Consider the following 20,191-nt stretch of genomic DNA (forward strand, 5'->3'; position numbering starts at 1 on the left):
AGCCGCGGGGCATGTAGACGTCGTCAGGCCTGGACTCTCGTCCCTCATGTGAAATCCGGTGCAGATCGGACAACGTACGCTCAAGTTCACACAACTTCCTGTCGCCAGTAGGCGGCGCTATGGCTATAATCGAATATCGGCACGTAGATGCGTTCAGGCCGGGTCTCTCGTCCAACATGTGAATTTTGGGCCATATTTGACCATGTACAGTCCAGTTACAACCCACTTCCTGTTTTGTGTCGACAGTAGGTGGCGCTATGACTATAATTGAATATCGACATGTAGATGTGTTCAGGCCTGGACTCTCGTCCAGCATGTGAAATCTGGTGCAAATCGGACGATGTACACTCAAGTTATCGCAGCTTCCTGTTTCACGGCGAAACATCGAAATTCGCCGCGCCGCCAGGGCAACGCCGTGTGACGAAAACTCAAGCTTTTGATAACTTTTCATCGTCGAGGGCTTTTATACACGCTGACTAAGTTTGACGCGGATCCGATCAACCGCCTAGGAGGAGTTCGTTAAAGTACGACCCCTGCAAATTCACACAGCTTCCTGTCGCCAGTAGGTGGCGCTATGACTATAACTAAATATTGGCATATAGACGTGTTCAGGCCGGGACTCTCATCCAACGTGTGAAGTTTGGTCCAGATTTGACCATGTACAGGCCAGTTACAAGTCACTTCCTGTTTCGTGGCGAAACACGGAAATTCGACGCCTCACCACGCCCACGCCGTGTGACGAAAACTCAAGGTGTTGATAACTTTTCATCGTTGAGGTCTGCTATACACGCGGACCAAGTTTGACGTGGATCAGATGAACCGCCTAGGAGGAGTTCGTTAAAGTACGACCCCTGCAAACGCCCAAAAACGCCCAAAAATGTCGCAATCAATTCAAAATGGCCGACTTCCTGTCGGGTTTAGGCGCATGGTACCTATGGACTTTTTTTTAAGTCTGGACACGATACACGTGCCTACCAAGTTTCGTACGTCTAGGGGAAACGTACGGCGAGGAGTATTTTTTTGAAATTTTGTAGGGGGCGCTATCGAGCCATTTTGCCACACCCATGCGCGAGACCCATAAAATATATAATTTTTCGCCACTTCTGACGCGTGTGCAAAGTTGCGCAACTTTCCGAGCATGTTTAGGCCCTCAAAAGTCCGATTTTTTTGTCCAAGTAAGGAGAAGAAAAATAATAATTCCTTCAGTTTCAATAGGGCTTCGCACGAGATCGTGCTCGGGCCCTAACAAGCAGTGATGAGCGGGCCCTCGCCTCCGTGTGCAAGTCGGGGCGTGTTGCAGCCGCGGGACATGTAGACGTCCTCAGGCCTGGACTCTTGTCCAGCATGTCAAATCCGGTGCGGATCGGACAATGTACACTCAAGTTCACACAACTTCCTGTCGCCAGTAGGCGGCGCTATGACTATAACCGAATATCGGCACGTAGACGTGTTCAGGCCGGGACTGTCATCCAACGTGTGAAGTTTGGGGCAGATTTGACCACGTACAGTCGCGTTACAACCCACTTCCTGTTTCGTGTCGCCAGTAGGTGGCGCAATGACAATTACTCCCAATCGGCCTGTAGATGTCCTCAGGCCTGGACTCTTGTCCAGCATGTGAAATCTGGTGCAGATCGGACGACGTAAACTCAAGTTAACGCAGCTTCCTGTTTCACGGCGAAACATCGAAATTCGCCGCGCCGCCAGGGCAACGCCGTGTGACGAAAACTCAAGCTTTTGATAACTTTTCATCATCGAGGGCTTTTATACACGCTGACTAAGTTTGACGTGGATCCGATCAACCGCCTAGGAGGAGTTCGTTAAAGTACGACCCCTGCAAATTCACACAGCTTCCTGTCGCCAGTAGGTGGCGCTATGACTATAACTGAATATCGGCACGTAGACGTGTTCAGGCCGGGACTCTCATCAAACGTGTGAAGTTTGGTCCAGATTTGACCATGTACAGGCCAGTTACAAGCCACTTCCTGTTTCGTGGCGAAACACGGAAATTCGACGCCACGCCACGCCCACGCCGTGTGACGAAAACTCAAGCTTTTGATAACTTTTCATCGTCCAGGTCTTTTATACACGCTGACCGAGTTTGACGTGGATCCGATGAACCGCCTAGGAGGAGTTCGTTAAAGTACGACACCTGCAAACGCCCAAAAACGCCCAAAAATGTCACAATCAATTCAAAATGGCCGACTTCCTGTCGGGTTTAGGCGCATGGTACCTATGGACTTTTTTTTAAGTCTGGACACGATACACGTGCCTACCAAGTTTCGTACGTCTGGGGGAAACGTACGGCGAGGAGTATTTTTTTTAAATTTTGTAGGGGGCGCTATCGAGCCATTTTGCCACACCCTTGCGCGAGACCCTTAAAATATATAATTTTTCACCACTTCTGATGGGTGTGCAAAGTTTCGCAACTTTTCGAGCACGTTTAGGCCCTCAAAAGTCCGATTTATTTGGCCTAAGAAAAATAATAATAATTCCTTCAGTTTCAATAGGGCTTCGCACGAGATCGTGCTCGGGCCCTAATTAAAACTGCAAGCAGTGATGAGCGGGCCCTCGCCTCTGTGTGCAAGTCGGGGTGTGCTGCAGCCGCGGGGCATGTAGACGTCCTCAGGCATGGAGTCTTGTCCAGCATGTGAAATCCGGTGCAGATCGGACAATGTACGCTTAAGTTCACACAACTTCCTGTCTCCAGTAGATGGCACTATGACTATAACCGAATATCGGCACGTAGACGTGTTCAGGCCGGGACCGTTATCAAACCTGTGAAGTTTGGGGCAGATTTGACCATGTACAGTGGCGTTACAACCCACTTCCTGTTTCCTCTCGCCAGTAGGTGGCGCAATGACTATAACGGAATATCGGCACGTAGATGTCGTCAGGCCTGGACACTAGTCAAACATGTGAAGTTTGGGCCAGATTTGACCACGTACAGCCACGTTACAACCCACTTCCTGTTTCATGTCACCAGTAGATGGCGCAATGCCTATGACTCCTAATCGGCCTGTAGATGTCCTCAGGCCTGGACTCTGGACCAGCATGTGAAATCTGGTGCAGATCGGACGACGTAAACTCAACTTAACGCAGCTTCCTGTTTCACGGCGAAACATCGAAATTCGCTGCACCGCCAGGGCAAGGCCGTGTGAGGAAAACTCAAGCTTTTGATAACTTTTCATCGTTGAGGGCTTTTATACACGCTGACTAAGTTTGACGTGGATCCGATCAACCGCCTAGGAGGAGTTCGTTAAAGTACGACCCCTGCAAATTCACACAGCTTCCTGTCGCCAGTAGGTGGCGCTATGACTATAACCGAATATCGGCACGTAGACGCGTTCAGGCCGGGACTCTCATCAAACGTGTGAAGTTTCGGCCAGATGTGACCACGTACAGTGGTGTTACAACCCACTTCCTGTTTCGTGGCGAAACGTGGAAATTCGCCGCCTCACCACGCCCACGCCGTGTGACGAAAACTCAAGCTTTTGATAACTTTTCATCGTCCAGGTCTTTTATACACGCTGACCGAGTTTGACGTGGATCCGATCATTCGCCTAGGACGAGTTCGTTAAAGTACGACCCCTGCAAACGGCCAAAAACGCCCCAAAATGTGGCACTCAATTCAAAATGGCGGACTTCCTGTCGGGTTTAGGCGCATGGTACCTACGGACTTTTTTTTAAGTCTGGACACGATACACGTGCCTACCAAGTTTCGTACGTCTAGGACAAACGTACGGCCGTGAGTATTTTTTTGAAATTTTATAGGGGGCGCTATTGAGCCATTTTGCCACACCCATGCGCGAGACCCTTAAAATATATAATTTTTCGCCACTTCTGACGCGTGTGCAAAGTTTGGTCCGTTTTCGAGCACGTTTAGCCCCTGAAAAGTCCGATTTTTTTGTCCGACTAAGAATAAGAAAAATAAAAAAAAAATTAAAACTGCAAGCAGTGATGAGCGGGCCCTCGCCTCCGTGCGCAAGTCGGGGCGTGTTGCAGCTGCGGGACATGTAGATGTCCTTAGGCATGGAGTCTTGTCCAGCATGTGAAATCAGGTGCAGATCGGACAATGCACGCTCAAGTTCACACAACTTCCTGTCGCCAGTAGGTGGCGCTGTGACTATAACCGAATATCGGCACGTAGACGCGTTCAGGCCGGGACCGTTATCGAACCTGTGAAGTTTGGGGCAGATTTGACCATGTACAGCGGCGTTACAACCCACTTCCTGTTTCCTCTCGCCAGTAGGTGGCGCAATGACTATAACCGAATATCGGCATGTAGATGTCGTCAGGCCTGGACACTAGTCAAACGTGTGAAGTTTGGGCCAGATTTGACCATGTACAGTCACGTTACAACCCACTTCCTGTTTCATGTCACCAATAGGTGGCGCTATGAGTATGACTCCCAATCGGCCTGTAGATGTCCTCAGGCCTGGACTCTTGTCCAGCATGTGAAGTCTGGTGCAGATCGGACGACGTACACTCAAGTTATTGCAGCTTCCTGTTTCACGGCGAAACATGGAAATTCGCCGCGCCGCCAGGGCAACGCCGTGTGACGAAAACTCAAGCTTTTGATAACTTTTCATCGTCGAGGGCTTTTATACACGCTGACTAAGTTTGACGTGGATCCGATCAACCGCCTAGGAGGAGTTCGTTAAAGTACGACCCCTGCAAATGCACACAGCTTCCTGTCGCCAGTAGGTGGCGCTATGACTATAACGGAATATCGGCATATAGATGTGTTCAGGCCGGGACTCTCATCAAACGTGTGAAGTTTGGTCCAGATTTGACCATGTACAGGCCAGTTACAAGCCACTTCCTGTTTCGTGGCGAAACACGGAAATTCGACGCCACGCCACGCCCACGCCGTGTGACGAAAACTCAAGCTTTTGATAACTTTTCATCGTCCAGGTCTTTTATACACGCTGACCGAGTTTGACGCGGATCCGATGAACCGCCTAGGACGAGTTCGTTAAAGTACGACCCCTGCAAACGCCCAAAAACGGCCAAAAATGTCGCAATCATTTCAAAATGGCCGACTTCCTGTCGGGTTTAGGCGCATGGTACCTATGGACTTTTTTTTAAGTCTGGACACGATACACGTGCCTACCAAGTTTCGTACGTCTAGGGGAAACGTACGGCCGTGAGTATTTTTTTGAAATTTTGTAGGGGGCGCTATCGAGCCATTTTACCACACCCATGCGCGAGACCCATAAAATATCAAATTTTTCGCCACTTCTGATGCGTGTGCAAAGTTGTGCAACTTTCCGAGCACGTTTAGGCCCTCAAAAGTCCGATTTTCATTAGCGAAGAAGAAAAAGAATAATAATTCCTTCAGTTTCAATAGGGCTTCGCACGAAGTCGTGCTCGGGCCCTAAATAATAATAATTAAAACTGCAAGCAGTGATGAGCGGGCCCTCGCCTCCGTGCGCAAGTCGGGGCGTGTTGCAGCCGCGGGACATGTAGATGTCCTCAGGCCTGGACTCTCGTCCCTCATGTGAAATCCGGTGCAGATCGGACAACGTACGCTCAAGTTCACACAACTTCCTGTCGCCAGTAGGCGGCGCTATGGCTATAACCGAATATCGGCACGTAGACGCGTTCAGGCCGGGACTCTCATTCGACATGTGAAGTTTGGGCCAGATTTGACCACGTAGAGTCGCGTTACAACCCACTTCCTGTTTGGTGTCGCCAGTAGGTGGCGCAATGCCTGTGACTCCCAATCGGCCTGTAGATGTCCTCAGGCCTGGACTCTGGACCAGCATGTGAAATCCGGTGCTGATCGGACGACGTAAACTCAAGTTAACGCAGCTTCCTGTGTCACAGCGAAGCATCGAAATTCGCCGCGCCGCCATGGCAACGCCGTGCGACGAACGCTCCCGATCTTCATCACGAAGCGTCATCAAGGTCCTACGGCTTTTCTGACCACATTTGAGGTGGATCTGGTCAACCCGCTAGTAGTAGCACACCCCAGTATAAAACATGTCATTTCCTCTCGCCAGTAGGTGGCGCTATGACTATAACCGAATATCAGCACGTAGATGTGTTCAGGCCGGGACTCTCATGCAGCGTGTGAAGTTTCGGCCAGATGTGACCATGTACAGTGGTGTTACAAGCCACTTCCTGTTTCGTGGCGAAACGTGGAAATTCAGCGCCACGCCACGCCCACGCCGTGTGACGAAAACTCAAGCTTTTGATAACTTTTCATCGTCCAGGTCTTTTATACACGCTGACCGAGTTTGACGCGGATCCGATGAACCGCCTAGGAGGAGTTCGTTAAAGTACGACCCCTGCAAACGGCCAAAAACGCCCCAAAATGTCGCACTCAATTCAAAATGGCCGACTTCCTGTCGGGTTTAGGTGCATGGTACCTACGGACTTTTTTTTAAGTCTGGACACGATACACGTGCCTACCAAGTTTCGTACGTCTAGGACAAACGTACGGCCGTGAGTATTTTTTTGAAATTTGTAGGGGGCGCTATCGAGCCACTTTGCCACACCCATGCGCGAGACCCTTAAAATATATAATTTTTCACCAGTTCTGACGCGTGTGCAAAGTTTCGCAACTTTTCGAGCACGTTTAGGCCCTCAAAAGTGCGATTTATTTGGCCTAAGAAAAAGAATAATAATTAAAACTGCAAGCAGTGATGAGCGGGCCCTCGCCTCCGTGTGCAAGTCGGGGCGTGTCGCAGCCGCGGGACATGTAGATGTCCTCAGGCCTGGACTCTTGTCCCTCATGTGAAATCCGGTGCAGATCGGACAACGTTCGCTCAAGTTCACACAACTTCCTGTCGCCAGTAGGCGGCGCTATGGCTATAACCGAATATCGGCACGTAGACGCGTTCAGGCCGGGACTCTCATCCGACATGTGAAGTTTGGGCCAGATTTGACCACGTAGAGTGGTGTTACAACCCACTTCCTGTTTGGTGTCGCCAGTAGGTGGCGCAATGCCTATGACTCCCAATCGGCCTGTAGATGTCCTCAGGCCTGGACTCTGGACCAGCATGTGAAATCCGGTGCTGATCGGACGACGTACGCTCAAGTTAACGCAGCTTCCTGTGTCACGGCGAAGCATCGAAATTCGCCGCGCCGCCATGGCAACGCCGTGCGACGAACGCTCCCAATCTTCATCATGAAGCGTCATCAAGGTCCTACGGCTTTTCTGACCACATTTGAGGTGGCTTTGGTCAATCCGCTCGGAGTAGTACACCACAGTATAAAACATGTCATTTCCTGTCGCCAGGAGGTGGCGCTATGACTAGAACTGACTATGGGCATATAGATGTGTTCAGGCCGGGACTCTCATCAAACGTGTGAAGTTTGGTCAAGATTTGACCATGTATAGGTCAGTTACAAGCCACTTCCTGTTTCGTGGCGAAACATGGAAATTCGCCGCCTCACCACGCCCACGCCCTGTGACGAAAACTCAAGCTTTTGATAACTTTTCATCGTCGAGGTCTTTTATACACGCTGACCGAGTTTGACGCGGATCCGATCATTCGCCTAGGACGAGTTCGTTAAAGTACGACCCCTGCAAACGGCCAAAAACGCCCCAAAATGTGGCACTCAATTCAAAATGGCGGACTTCCTGTCGGGTTTAGGTGCATGGTACCTACGGACTTTTTTTTAAGTCTGGACACGATACACGTGCCTACCAAGTTTCGTACGTCTAGGACAAACGTACGGCCGTGAGTATTTTTTTGAAATTTGTAGGGGGCGCTATCGAGCCATTTTGCCACACCCATGCGCGAGACCCATATAATATATAAATTTTCGCCACTTCTGACGCGTGTGCAAAGTTTGGTGAGTTTTCGAGCACGTTTAGGCCCTCAAAAGCCCGATTTTTTTGAGCGAAGAAAAATAATAATAATTAAAACTGCAAGCAGTGATGAGCGGGCCCTCGCCTCCGTGTGCAAGTCGGGGTGTGCTGCGGTCGGGGTGTGTCGCGGCCGCGGCGTCGTTACCGCACACCGACCGGTCGACATGGCCCACACCATGAAAATCCCATTTAAATCCAATGATGATTGTCATGCAAGGCTTACTTCCTGTCGCCAGTAGGTGGCGCAATGTCTGTGACTGAATATTGTCCCGTATATGTGCTCAAGCCTGGACTGTGGTCCAGCATGTGAAATCCGGTGCAGATCGGACAATGTACGCTCAAGTTCACACAACTTCCTGTCGCCAGTAGGTGGCGCTATGACTAACCCACTTCCTGTTTCATGTCGCCAGTAGGTGGCGCAATGCCTATGACTCCCAATCGGCCTGTAGATGTCCTCAGGGCTGTACTCTGGACCAGCATGCGAAATTTGGTGCTGATCGGACGACGTAAACTCAAGTTAACGCAGCTTCCTGTTTCACGGCGAAACATCGAAATTCGCCGCACCACCATGGCAACGCCGTTCGACGAACGCTCCCGATCTTCACCACGAAGCGTCATCAAGGTCCTATGGCTTTTCTGACCACATTTGAGGTGGATCTGGTCAACCCGCTAGTAGTAGCACACCCCAGTATAAAACATGTCATTTCCCGTCGCCAGTAGGTGGCGCTATGACTATGACAGAATATCGGCACGTAGACGCGTTCAGGCCGGGACTCTCATCAAACGTGTGAAGTTTGGTCCAGATATGACCATGTACAGGCCAGTTACAAGCCACTTCCTGTTTCGTGGCGAAACGTGGAAATTCGCCGCCTCACCACGCCCACGCCGTGTGACGAAAACTCAAGCTTTTGATAACTTTTCATCGTCCAGCTCTTTTATACACGCTGACCAAGTTTGACGCGGATCCGATCATTCGCCTAGGACGAGTTCGTTAAAGTACGACCCCTGCAAACGGCCAAAAACGCCCCAAAATGTCGCACTCAATTAAAAATGGCGGACTTCCTGTTGGGTTTAGGCCAGGGCTCCAAGAGACTTTTTTTTAAGTGTGGACATGGTACATGTGCCTACCAAGTTTCGTACGTCTAGGGCAAACAGAAAGGTGGGGGCTTTGGTATTGAAAATTTGTAGGGGGCGCTATCGAGCCATTTTGCCACGCCCATGTCCAAGACCCATAAAATACTTGAATTTTCACCAGTTCTGATGCGTGTGCAAAGTTTTGTCCGTTTTCGAGCACCTTTAGCCCCTCAAAAATGCGATCAAACAATAAGAATAAGAATCATAATAATAATAATAATAATAATTCCTTCAGTTTCAATAGGGCTTCGCACGAAGTCGTGCTCGGGCCCTAATTAAAACTGCAAGCAGTGATGAGCGGGCCCTCGCCTCCGTGTGCAAGTCGGGGCGTGTTGCAGCCGCGGGGCATGTAGACGTCTTCAGGCCTGGACTCTCGTCCAGCATGTGAAATCCGGTGCAGATCGGACAACGTACGCTCAAGTTCACACAACTTCCTGTCGCCAGTAGGTGGCGCTATGACTATGACTCCTAATCGGCCTGTAGATGTCCTCAGACCTGGACTCTGGTCCAGCACGTGAAATCCGGTGCAGATCGGACAATGTACGCTTAAGTTCTCACAACTTCCTGTTGCCAGTAGGTGGCGCTATGACTATAACTGAATATCGGCCTGTAGATGTATTCAGGCCTGGACTCTAGTCAAACGTGTCAAATTTGGGCCAGATGTGAGTACGTACAGTCGCGTTACAACCCACTTCCTGTTTCGTGTCGCCAGTAGGTGGCGCATTGACTATTGCTCCTAATCGGCCTGTAGATGTCCTCAGGCCCGGTCTCTTGTCCAGCATTTGAAATCCGGTGCTGATCGGACGACGTAAACTCAAGGTAACGCAGCTTCCTGTTTCATGGCGAAACATCGAAATTCCACGCCACGCCACGCCCACGCCGTGTGATGAAAACTCAAGCTTTTGATAAATTCTCATCGTCAAACTCTTTTATACACGCTGACCAAGTTTGACGTGAATCCGATCAAATGCCTAGGAGGAGTTCGTTAAAGTACGACCCCTGCAAATTCACACAGCTTCCTGTCGCCAGTAGGTGGCGCTATGACTATAACCGAATATCGGCACGTAGACGCGTTCAGGCCGGGACTCTCATCAAACGTGTGAAGTTTCGGCCAGATGTGACCATGTACAGTGGCGTTACAACCCACTTCCTGTTTCGTGGCGAAACGCGGAAATTCGCCGCCTCACCACGCCCACGCCGTGTGACGAAAACTCAAGCTTTTGATAACTTTTCATCGTCCAGCTCTTTTATACACGCTGACCGAGTTTGACGCGGATCCGATCATTCCCCTAGGACGAGTTCGTTAAAGTACGACCCCTGCAAACGCCCCAAAACGCCCCAAAATGTCGCACTCAATTCAAAATGGCCGACTTCCTGTCGGGTTTAGGCCAGGGCACCAAGAGGCTTTTTTTTAAGTCTGGACATGATGCACGTGCCTACCAAGTTTCGTACGTCTAGGGGAAACAGAAAGGTGGGGGCTTTTGTTTTGAAATTTTGTAGGGGGCGCTATTGAGCCATTTTTCCACACCCATGTCCAAGACCCATAAAATACCAAATTTTTCACCACTTCTGACGCATGTGCAAAGTTGCGCAACTTTTTGAGCACCTTTAGCCCCTCAAAAATGTGAGCAAACACGCGGAATAAAAATCATAATAATAATAATAATTCCTTCAGTTTCAATAGGGCTTCGCACGAAGTCGTGCTCGGGCCCTAATTAAAACTGCAAGCAGTGATGAGCGGGCCCTCGCCTCCGTGTGCAAGTCGGGGCGTGTTGCAGCCGCGGGACATGTAGATGTCCTCAGGCCTGGACTCTCGTCCAGCATGTGAAATCCGGTGCAGATCGGACAACGTACGCTCAAGTTCACACAACTTCCTCTCGCCAGTAGGTGGCGCTATGACTATAACCGAATATCGGCACGTAGATGTGTTCAGGCCGGGACTGTCATCCAACGTGTGAAGTTTCGGCCAGATGTGACCATGTACAGTGGTGTTACAACCCACTTCCTGTTTCGTGGCGAAACACGGAAATTCGACGCCACGCCACGCCCACGCCGTGTGACGAAAACTCAAGCTTTTGATAACTTTTCATCGTCCAGGTCTTTTATACACGCTGACCGAGTTTGACGCGGATCCGATCATTCGCCTAGGACGAGTTCGTTAAAGTACGACCGCTGCAAACGGCCAAAAACGCCCCAAAATGTCACACTCAATTCAAAATGGCGGACTTCCTGTCGGGTTTAGGTGCATGGTACTTATGGACTTTTTTTTAAGTCTGGACACGATACACGTGCCTACCAAGTTTCGTATGTCTAGGACAAACGTACCGCCGTGAGTATTTTTTTTAAATTTGTAGGGGGCGCTATCGAGCCATTTTGCCACACCCATGCGCGAGACCCATAAAATATCAAATTTTTCGCCAGTTCTGACGCGTGTGCAAAGTTTGGTCCGTTTTCGAGCACCTTTAGCCCCTCAAAAATGCAATCAAACACGCGGAATAATAATAATAATAATAATAATAATAATAATAATAATAATAATTCCTTCAGTTTCAATAGGGCTTCGCACGAAGTCGTGCTCGGGCCCTAATAATAATTCCTTCAGTTTCAATAGGGCTTCGCACGAAGTCGTGCTCGGGCCCTAATTAAAACTGCAAGCAGTGATGAGCGGGCCCTCGCCTCTGTGTGCAAGTCGGGGTGTGCCGCAGTCGGGGTGTGCCGCAGCCGCGGCGTCGTTACCGGACACCGACCGGTCGACGTGGCCCACACCATGAAAATTCCATGTAAATCATGTGGCGATTGTCACACAAGGCTTACTTCCTGTCGCCAGTAGGTGGCGCAATGACTGTGGCTCCCAATTGGCTTGTATATGTCCTCAGGCCTGGACTGTTGTCCAGCATGTGAAATCTGGTGCAGATCGGACAATGTACGCTCAAGTTCACACAACTTCCTGTCGCCAGTAGGTGGCGCTATGACTATAACCGAATATCGGAATGTAGATGTGTTCAGGCCAGGACCGTTATCAAACCTGTGAAGTTTGGGGCAGATTTGACCATGTACAGTGGCGTTACAACCCACTTCCTGTTTCCTCTTGCCAGTAGGTGGCGCAATGACTATAACCGAATATCGGAATGTAGATGTGTTCAGGCCAGGACCGTTATCAAACGTGTGAAGTTTGGGCCAGATTTGACCATGTACAGTCACGTTACAGCCCACTTCCTGTTTCATGTCACCAGTAGGTGGCGCAATGCCTATGACTCCTAATTGGCCTGTAGATGTCCTCAGGCCTGGACTCTTGTCCAGCATGTGAAATCTGGTGCAAATCGGACGATGTACACTCAAGTTATGGTAGCTTCCTGTTTAACGGCGAAACATCGAAATTCACCGTGCCGCCAGGGCAACGCCGTGTGACGAAAACTCAAGCTTTTGATAACTTTTCATCGTCGAGGGCTTTTATACACGCTGACTAAGTTTCACGTGGATCCGATCAACCGCCTAGGAGGAGTTCGTTAAAGTACGACCCCTGCAAATTCACACAGCTTCCTGTCGCCAGTAGGTGGCGCTATGACTATAACTGAATATCGGCATATAGATGTGTTCAGGCCGGGACTCTTATCCAACGTGTGAAGTTTGGTCCAGATTTGACCATGTACAGGCCAGTTACAAGTCACTTCCTGTTTCCTGGCGAAACACGGAAATTCAACGCCACGCCACGCCCACGCCGTGTGACGAAAACTCAAGCTTTTGATAACTTTTCATCGTCAAACTCTTTTATACACGCTGACCAAGTTTGACGTGGATCCGATCAACCGCCTAGGAGGAGTTCGTTAAAGTACGACCCCTGCAAACGCCCAAAAACGCCCAAAAATGTCGCAATCAATTCAAAATGGCCGACTTCCTGTTGGTTTTAGGTGCATGGTACCACCAGACTTTTTTTTAAGTCTGGACATGATACACGTGCCTACCAAGTTTCGTAAGTCTAGGACAAACGTACGGCGAGGGATACTCCGTTGAAATTTTGTAGGGGGCGCTATCGAGCCGTTTTGCCACGCCCATGCGCAAGACCCATAAAATATAGAATTTTTCACCACTTCTGACGCGTGTGCAAAGTTTGGTCCGTTTTCGAGCACCTTTAGCCCCTCAAAAGTGCGTTTTTTTTGTCCAGCGAAAAATAATACCAAGAACGAAATACAATAGGGCTTCGCACGAGGTCGTGCTCGGGCCCTAATAATTCCTTCAGTTTCAATAGGGCTTCGCACGAAGTCGTGCTCGGGCCCTAATAATTCCTTCAGTTTCAATAGGGCTTCGCACGAGATCGTGCTCGGGCCCTAATAATTCCTTCAGTTTCAATAGGGCTTCGCACGAAGTCGTGCTCGGGCCCTAACAAGAATCAAATCGGTTCCCCACAAGCTGTGAGGTTCCCGACACCTCGAAGTGTGCAAAAGTCACTTATGTAACAGGAATATAACATGATACCTGAGGTCATCATAAATGGTGCAAGATGTCTGCAAGATTCATCACGATAAATCTAAGACTTTTTAAAGACCATTTTAATGTAACATGAAATGAAATATTAGACCGATTTTGCCACTGGAATGACTGTGAAAATTAAAAAATAAAACCTTATCCTTTCAGTATAAAGGTCTGTGTGACTGGGCTGATTTCTGGATAGAAACCTCTAAGAACTCTAAACGGAATTTTAGACTTACAAGGCTGTACATTTCAGTATGAATTTAGATAAATCATATTCAAGACATTTTAAGGCTTGTTCAGGACCTGCAGACACCATGATAAATTTTGTTAAATATCATCACTACTGTTGCACTGTTCCAGTTCTCAAAAAATAGCATTGCACCTTATTTTGACAATAATTCTATAGCAGAATTTCCCCCCCAAAAAATTCATAAAAATTTCATAAAGCTTTAATGAACATTTATTTAAATGTAGGTGTTTTTCACCTGTAAGGATGCATAAGGGCAATGAGCAGATTACTACAATCAAAATAGCTCTGACAACACATGGGTATGCTTTACACTATGTGGAAAGAGAATGAAAAAAGTCTAACTTATCAGTAACCCAGCGGGGAAAACCAAAACTGGTATTTCAATGTGAGCAAATGATAGTCAAGTCCACCCACACTATTTTTAAGTTTTGCAGTCGGTGATAGACGATTTTAAGTCCCAGTCGAACGGCATTTTGAGAGAAACTTGCTTCTTAAATTTGATGCATTTAGTATAAACCAATGGGATATCAGTTAGGGAGAGAAAAGCAGATTTATTTGATGGGAAGGGTGGAGGGGCAGGATTGTTAAAAAATCTGTGATGGTAGTATCGGTTGGAATTTTTATTTATGCCTACTGGTACACCATGAGGTAAACATAAAAAAATGGCAAATAAAAATCTATTTTTATTTGCCATATTTATTATTTATTGTTAAATAGGTGTATATTATGACATGAAGAATTTGCTAACAAGGTGAAAAAGTCTAACTTTGAGTGAGACATATCCAAAGCATCCATCTGCACATGTTTGCATGTCAGAGGTATGACTTTCAAACTGTCTGGCAGACACATAAAAATGGGAAATGGTTTGCATGAAACATTATGGTTTGAGATTTCAAAGACCTGGGTGATTATGGCTGTTAAAGGCAGCATATTACAGGACTCATAGGCCCTTTTATACAAGCATTAGAACACATGCCAATTCAAACACTGAGTAAAAAGAGTGTGAAAATACATATTACTTTGTGTTCCAGCCTGCAAACTGTCAAGTGTTGCTGATAGACTCAACTATAGTATAATAATAATAATAATAATTTTCCAGAAAATTCTGGAAGTTCTCCCAGTCAAATGCAGTCCAAGATATACAGTGCATGTACAGATGGTAACAAGTTATTATTAAGACTGAAAAGTATGTGCCATGTGTATGTACTAACGTACCAACTTTATAAAAATAAATAAATAAAACTAAGTAAATAAGTGGAGAAAACAGCTTTCCTAAACACAATCTGGCCTGGATACAGCTTTATGTGCCGAGCTACAAAAGATTGAACTAAAAAAAAGTGATAATAGAGTGCAGTGAAATCCTCTTTTTGCTTGTGCCCCCCTTCAGGAAGGCAGAGGACAGTCAGCTAGAGAACAGCGCCCCCTGGAGCTAGAAGACATTCAGACACTTCAGAGAGTGAGAGGATTATTGGCACAAGGGCTTGAACCTTGATCCTCTGGTTGAAGAATGATCTTTCTAACCACTACATTACGTTATATTTCAGGCATTTAGCTGACACTCTAATCCAGAGCGACTTGCATTGAATGCAGGCCACTGCCGTCCAAAACATATGTTCCATGACCGGCAGAAATCAAACGCAGCGCTGCATCGGCTACAGCGATGAGAACGTACTGCATTGGCTGGGAATCAAACCCAGTCTCCCCACATGGCAGGCAGGAGATCTGCAACTGAGCCACTACTGCAGGCATCACCCAATGATACAAATACCTATCAATATTTAATTCAATCCAAGTATTCTGCCAATGCCTGCCAGTTACAGTTTATCATGAATTTAACATTTATGTTTTTTTTTGTTCCTTTACAAACATCAAAAGTAATTTGTGTGTGTAGGACAAGACACTGCAATTTTAAAACTATCATTTAAATTTCCACATTTAGCTTATCTTCGGTCAGGCAGAGGCCATCTGCTGTGGTTGCAGACGAACCAAAAAAAAATGTCCCTCACTGGCTATGAAGCTATCATCGGCTATAATAATGGTAATTTTCTGCATATAAACAGACCTCCTACCATAACATATACATTTCAAATTGTCTCTTTTTCATGCTGTCTGTCTTTGCCCTGCTTGAGTCCAACTCGCAATGTAGTCCTTATCGTTCACCATCATATTTCATGTGCTTGACCATGTCAAATGTCACTCTGCGTACTATCATTCCATGTTGAGAGATCTCTTGCTTAAAAATACACTGTATAAGAAATCAATTCAATTAAGTAAAACTGAGACATTCCTCATCGCAAACTATATTTGTATGACAAAACTTAAAAGCTTTGTAAAAGAATTAAGACTATTCAGTTTAAGAGTGGATACCCTGGCCTGAATGTAAAATATGGCAGTTTTTTTTATAGCATTTGGTTCCCAAGTCAAAATTTTAGCATTGCGGCGAGCAACACACTTTTGCCATTGGGTTTCTTACAACACCGTTTTCAGCTCACCTCCAGTAAGTAGCCCCTCATGTCGAGGCTGCGCAGTGGGAACTCCACATAGGTATCCACCTTATTTCTCAGAAAGGCTGTCCAGTGGAACCTTTTCAGGTGCAGACACAAAACCTACCATTGGAAACAAAACCTCCCATCATACAAAAGAAAAAAAAAAATATTTTTTCTACTATATACTGTATATCTTTAATAAATTAAAAAGTTAAATTTAATGCATTTCCAAATGAGTAAATTGTGTTTAGATTCATAGCAAAATAATGAGAATGATTATTCTCCAACCTTTGGCAGCTTCTGGATCCAGAACTTCTTGGTGGATTTCTGTCGCTTTTTACACTTATGACACAAGTAGAGCTCGGTTTCATCAAGCTCTTCCAGGTCCGTGAAGCTACGCAAGCAGTCTAAAAAGAGACAAACCGCACATAGAATGCTCATGCTGAACACTGGCACACATTTAGAGGGTAACACTGCCAAAAAAAAATCTACCAAGTCATTATCCCAACCACTGGGCAACAGAACCTACCACGTAAGGTGCAAGTAGGTCCAGGCTCCTGGTCCTTACTTCTCTTCTGTCTGAACTGGCTGGGAATGTCCAAAGACAGGTCTAGATGGGAAAAGAAAGGAGATGAATCCTCCTCCTCGGTACCACATCACCCAGTGGGCTCTGTCTAAGAGGAACAGCAGTGCATCTTACCAAGGAATGGGTCAAACTTCCGAGATTCTGTCCCACATATCAGGCAGTTGACTTCATTCTGAAGTATGCCGCCAAATATAGATGTGACAACAGTGGCGGTCCCATTTCTGAAAAGAACCAAAGGTAAACACGGTTTTACAACACAATCAATTAATGTACTCAACCGAAAAAGTTTCAGTTACACCACTCACAAGCAAAAGAATCTTTAAAGAACGCAATATATTCTGTGTGTGTGGTAGTTGTGGACCAGTGAACGCTTACTGACTCGTAACTGGCACACTCACACCATTTCACCAGCCTGACCCAGTAGCAGTCTATTTATTTCCTGATGTTCCCAGCAGGTTTTGCTACTGCTATCCCTGCCACACAAACCACCAAACCAGTCTCAACAGAGCCAGTATTGCAGTCTCAACAAAGAGGCATCACTGCATTTTCCCACCAAACACACTTAGTGAGAAGGCTGCCTATCAAACAAATATGAGCTTCCTTTGCCGAGCCAAACGCACGGAGATCTTATGTAACCACAATGGGGCGGCACTTCATATCGCACCAAGGCTCTGCTACGACACAGTCCAAGAACATACACTGAGATCCCATAGGGTTATTAGAACAGCAAAATGGAAACAGCCACTGGTGTGAGCAATGTCAAGGAGTGGTGACAACATGACTCGTACAATGCTATTGCTAACGTTGTCTAATGTGTTTTTCCCTTCTAAATCATCTGTACACCTTCGCATACGTGTACAGTATAAAGACACTTAAAATACGAAAACGCATACTGACCAAAAAAAAATCATATTGTGATTATTTGACAGAATATTGCAATTGCGATTTTAAGGAATAGTTCACGCAAAAATGAAAATTCTGTCATCATCTCTTCACCCTCATGCCAGTTGAAACACAGGTGAAGTTTGTCCATATAACACACAGGGAGGTTGCCAGCACAACTCCATAGCAGCCTTCTCCAAAACAACTGAAGTCAGTGGGGACCAGTTCTTCAGAGTTCCAAAAAGACCTACAGTATATTTACACCATAATTTACTGCAAATCTTAACTACAGCTGATTGATTTGCAACAAATAATGGTGTATAGATCTTGCCATTCACAGTGTGATTGTTTGGCTGTTTTTGTTTTGGAACTCTAAAGAACAGGTCCCCATTGACTTCAGTTGTTTTGGAGAAGGCTGCTACCAAGTTGTGCTGGCAACCTCCCTGTGTGTTATATGGACTAACAAATTTCACCTGTGTTTCATTTGGCATGAGGGTGAGTAGATGATGACAGAATTTTCATTTTTGGGTGAACTATTCCTTTAAACTGTGATTCATATCATCACAAGTTTTTCCTTGACATAAAATTTTTTAGAACTTAAAAATTGTTTAAAGAAAAGTGATTTTGTAAAAAAAAAAAATAGATGTCATTGTGCAGGATTTACTTTGGTAAGCTTTGAAATTCAGCAATACTGTACAGTATTGGTGAAAACCTTTCATCATACTCAAACTCAGTAAATTTCAAAGCTTACCAAAGGTTACCCAGAGCTCTAAATCACCTTGTTCAGAAATCCATTTTGGACACCCCTCTCTCTTAAGCAATTAATTGCATTAGTTCATATTGCGATTTTGATTTTTTTTTTTGATTAATTGTTCAGCTCTAACGTGCACACACAAACTGGCACAAATAACAGAAACATTAGTAAGGTTAGGGTGTCGTACATGCAGCATTTGCCCCCTGAGGTGGAGAGTCTGACCCCATCCTGAGGTGAGACTGGGTGGGCTGCCCCGTTGCAGCTGCCCTGGAGCTCCCTGTGGAGGTGGTCCAGCAGGTAACGCATGAACTCATGGGCATCCTGCTGCTGGTAGCCCCTGGACACACAAAACACAGGTTTCACAGGTCAGCAAGGGTGAAACAATATGCTCAGCTCAGAGTTAGCTTTGCAGTCAGCTGGGCGGTAGTTACTCAAATGACATCAAATAGAGATGCACTGATGCCGGCGCCGATTCTGAGCATTAAACTTTGAGTCAGCTGATACAGAGTACCGATGTGTTCCATTACGTTTACTGAAAACAATATACTTTGGGGTTATTGGACAAAAATTATGGCACATAATTCACTTTTCAAGCAAGATCTAACATTCCTCTGTGTAAGAAATAGCGAGAAAAGTAATTTTGCTTTGGTTTCCAAGATTTTCAATGTGGATGTTGATTTTAGGATTGGGGAACTTCTTTGATACCACTTCATATTTTAGCCTGGTTTTGGCTTAAAACAGGGAAAAACAGGATTTCAGCTCAATATAATATGGTAATCTAATTCAAAGGAGACAGCATCAAACCACAATTACAGACTCTATACAATGTTGATGTACCTGAAACTTGGCATGATTTTCCATATGGCATAAAATAAGGAGTCCGGACTGAAGGCGGTCTGGCTCCCTTGCCACAGGGAGCATAACGTTTTCCTGAACTCCTCCACCAAAGACCTGTTCAACACAGAGCAACACAATCCACATCAACAGCACATCTCATCATCACAGTCTACTGAGCAAGGGTAAAAAAAAATTACAAAACACTCAGACAAACTGACATTGATGAACCCTCTCACATTTACTAGTATCTAAAAGTCAAACTCAACTTCCCGAGACATTCTTAAAATGCTGCAAAGTGTGCACATCCAACAAGGTCAAAATAAGAGAATAACAGAATTAGAGCAATGAACAGAATAGGAGAGTGCATTGTACTGAAATGATCGATAAGAGAGCATTTTCCCACTGAGCTTCTCATCTTTGTTTGTGCTCCCACTCCACTTTTGACCCCAACTGCACTGAACATTGAATCCCAAGCCTTGGGGATATGTAATCTCCCATACACAGCAGAGCCTCCTGTCATCAGCACACAGGTCAGTTAAAAGTCATTATCTGTGTGAAGTGTAACTGCTCTTCACACTCACTGTGCAAATTGCAGGTAAAGTTTTGTCTTATGTTTGCCTCTTAATTTGAGGAAATCAATCAGGAGTGGATTGGATGCCCATAAAACTATTTCTACTCTCCAGCGTGTCATATATACATAATACATACATTCTCTTCATTTTATGCTTGCTGTAAAGTAGCAATTCATTTCAGACCAATGCACTCAGCCCCATAACTCCTCCCTCCTCCGGAAGAGGACCTTACACACTGGTGTCCCCTTGGCTGCGGGTGTGGTACATCCTCCTTCCTGCCGTCTTACCACTGCGCAGCGCCACCGCAGGCAACTCCTTGAAATAACAGCTGAACTGCTCAATATTGCTGTCAAAGAAAAACACATTTTTTTCTGGTGACATATATGGCAACTGAGAAC

General features: G+C 46.3%; 1 protein-coding gene across 3 annotated transcripts in view; it reads right to left on the reverse strand.

Annotated features, from left to right (window-relative positions):
* The window catches only part of usp3 (ubiquitin specific peptidase 3), a 37,118-nt gene that overhangs the window by 13,581 nt on the left and 3,346 nt on the right, over positions 1-20,191 (reverse strand). For all 3 annotated transcript variants that reach the window (XM_071536277.1, XM_071536274.1, XM_071536276.1), the window contains 7 exons: positions 20,026-20,139; positions 19,222-19,335; positions 18,572-18,721; positions 16,863-16,969; positions 16,692-16,772; positions 16,451-16,569; positions 16,169-16,282 (listed from right to left, as the gene is read on the reverse strand). In XM_071536277.1, the coding sequence (XP_071392378.1) occupies positions 16,169-16,282; positions 16,451-16,569; positions 16,692-16,772; positions 16,863-16,969; positions 18,572-18,721; positions 19,222-19,335; positions 20,026-20,139 (799 nt within the window). The remainder of the gene's footprint in view (positions 1-16,168; positions 16,283-16,450; positions 16,570-16,691; positions 16,773-16,862; positions 16,970-18,571; positions 18,722-19,221; positions 19,336-20,025; positions 20,140-20,191) is intronic.

Source organism: Centroberyx affinis, unplaced genomic scaffold (assembly GCF_046629955.1).
Source record: "Centroberyx affinis isolate AG114_WGS23_722 - 3 ecotype Tasmania unplaced genomic scaffold, CSIRO-AGI_Caff_v1 ptg002853l_1, whole genome shotgun sequence".
NCBI lineage: Eukaryota > Metazoa > Chordata > Actinopteri > Beryciformes > Berycidae > Centroberyx > Centroberyx affinis.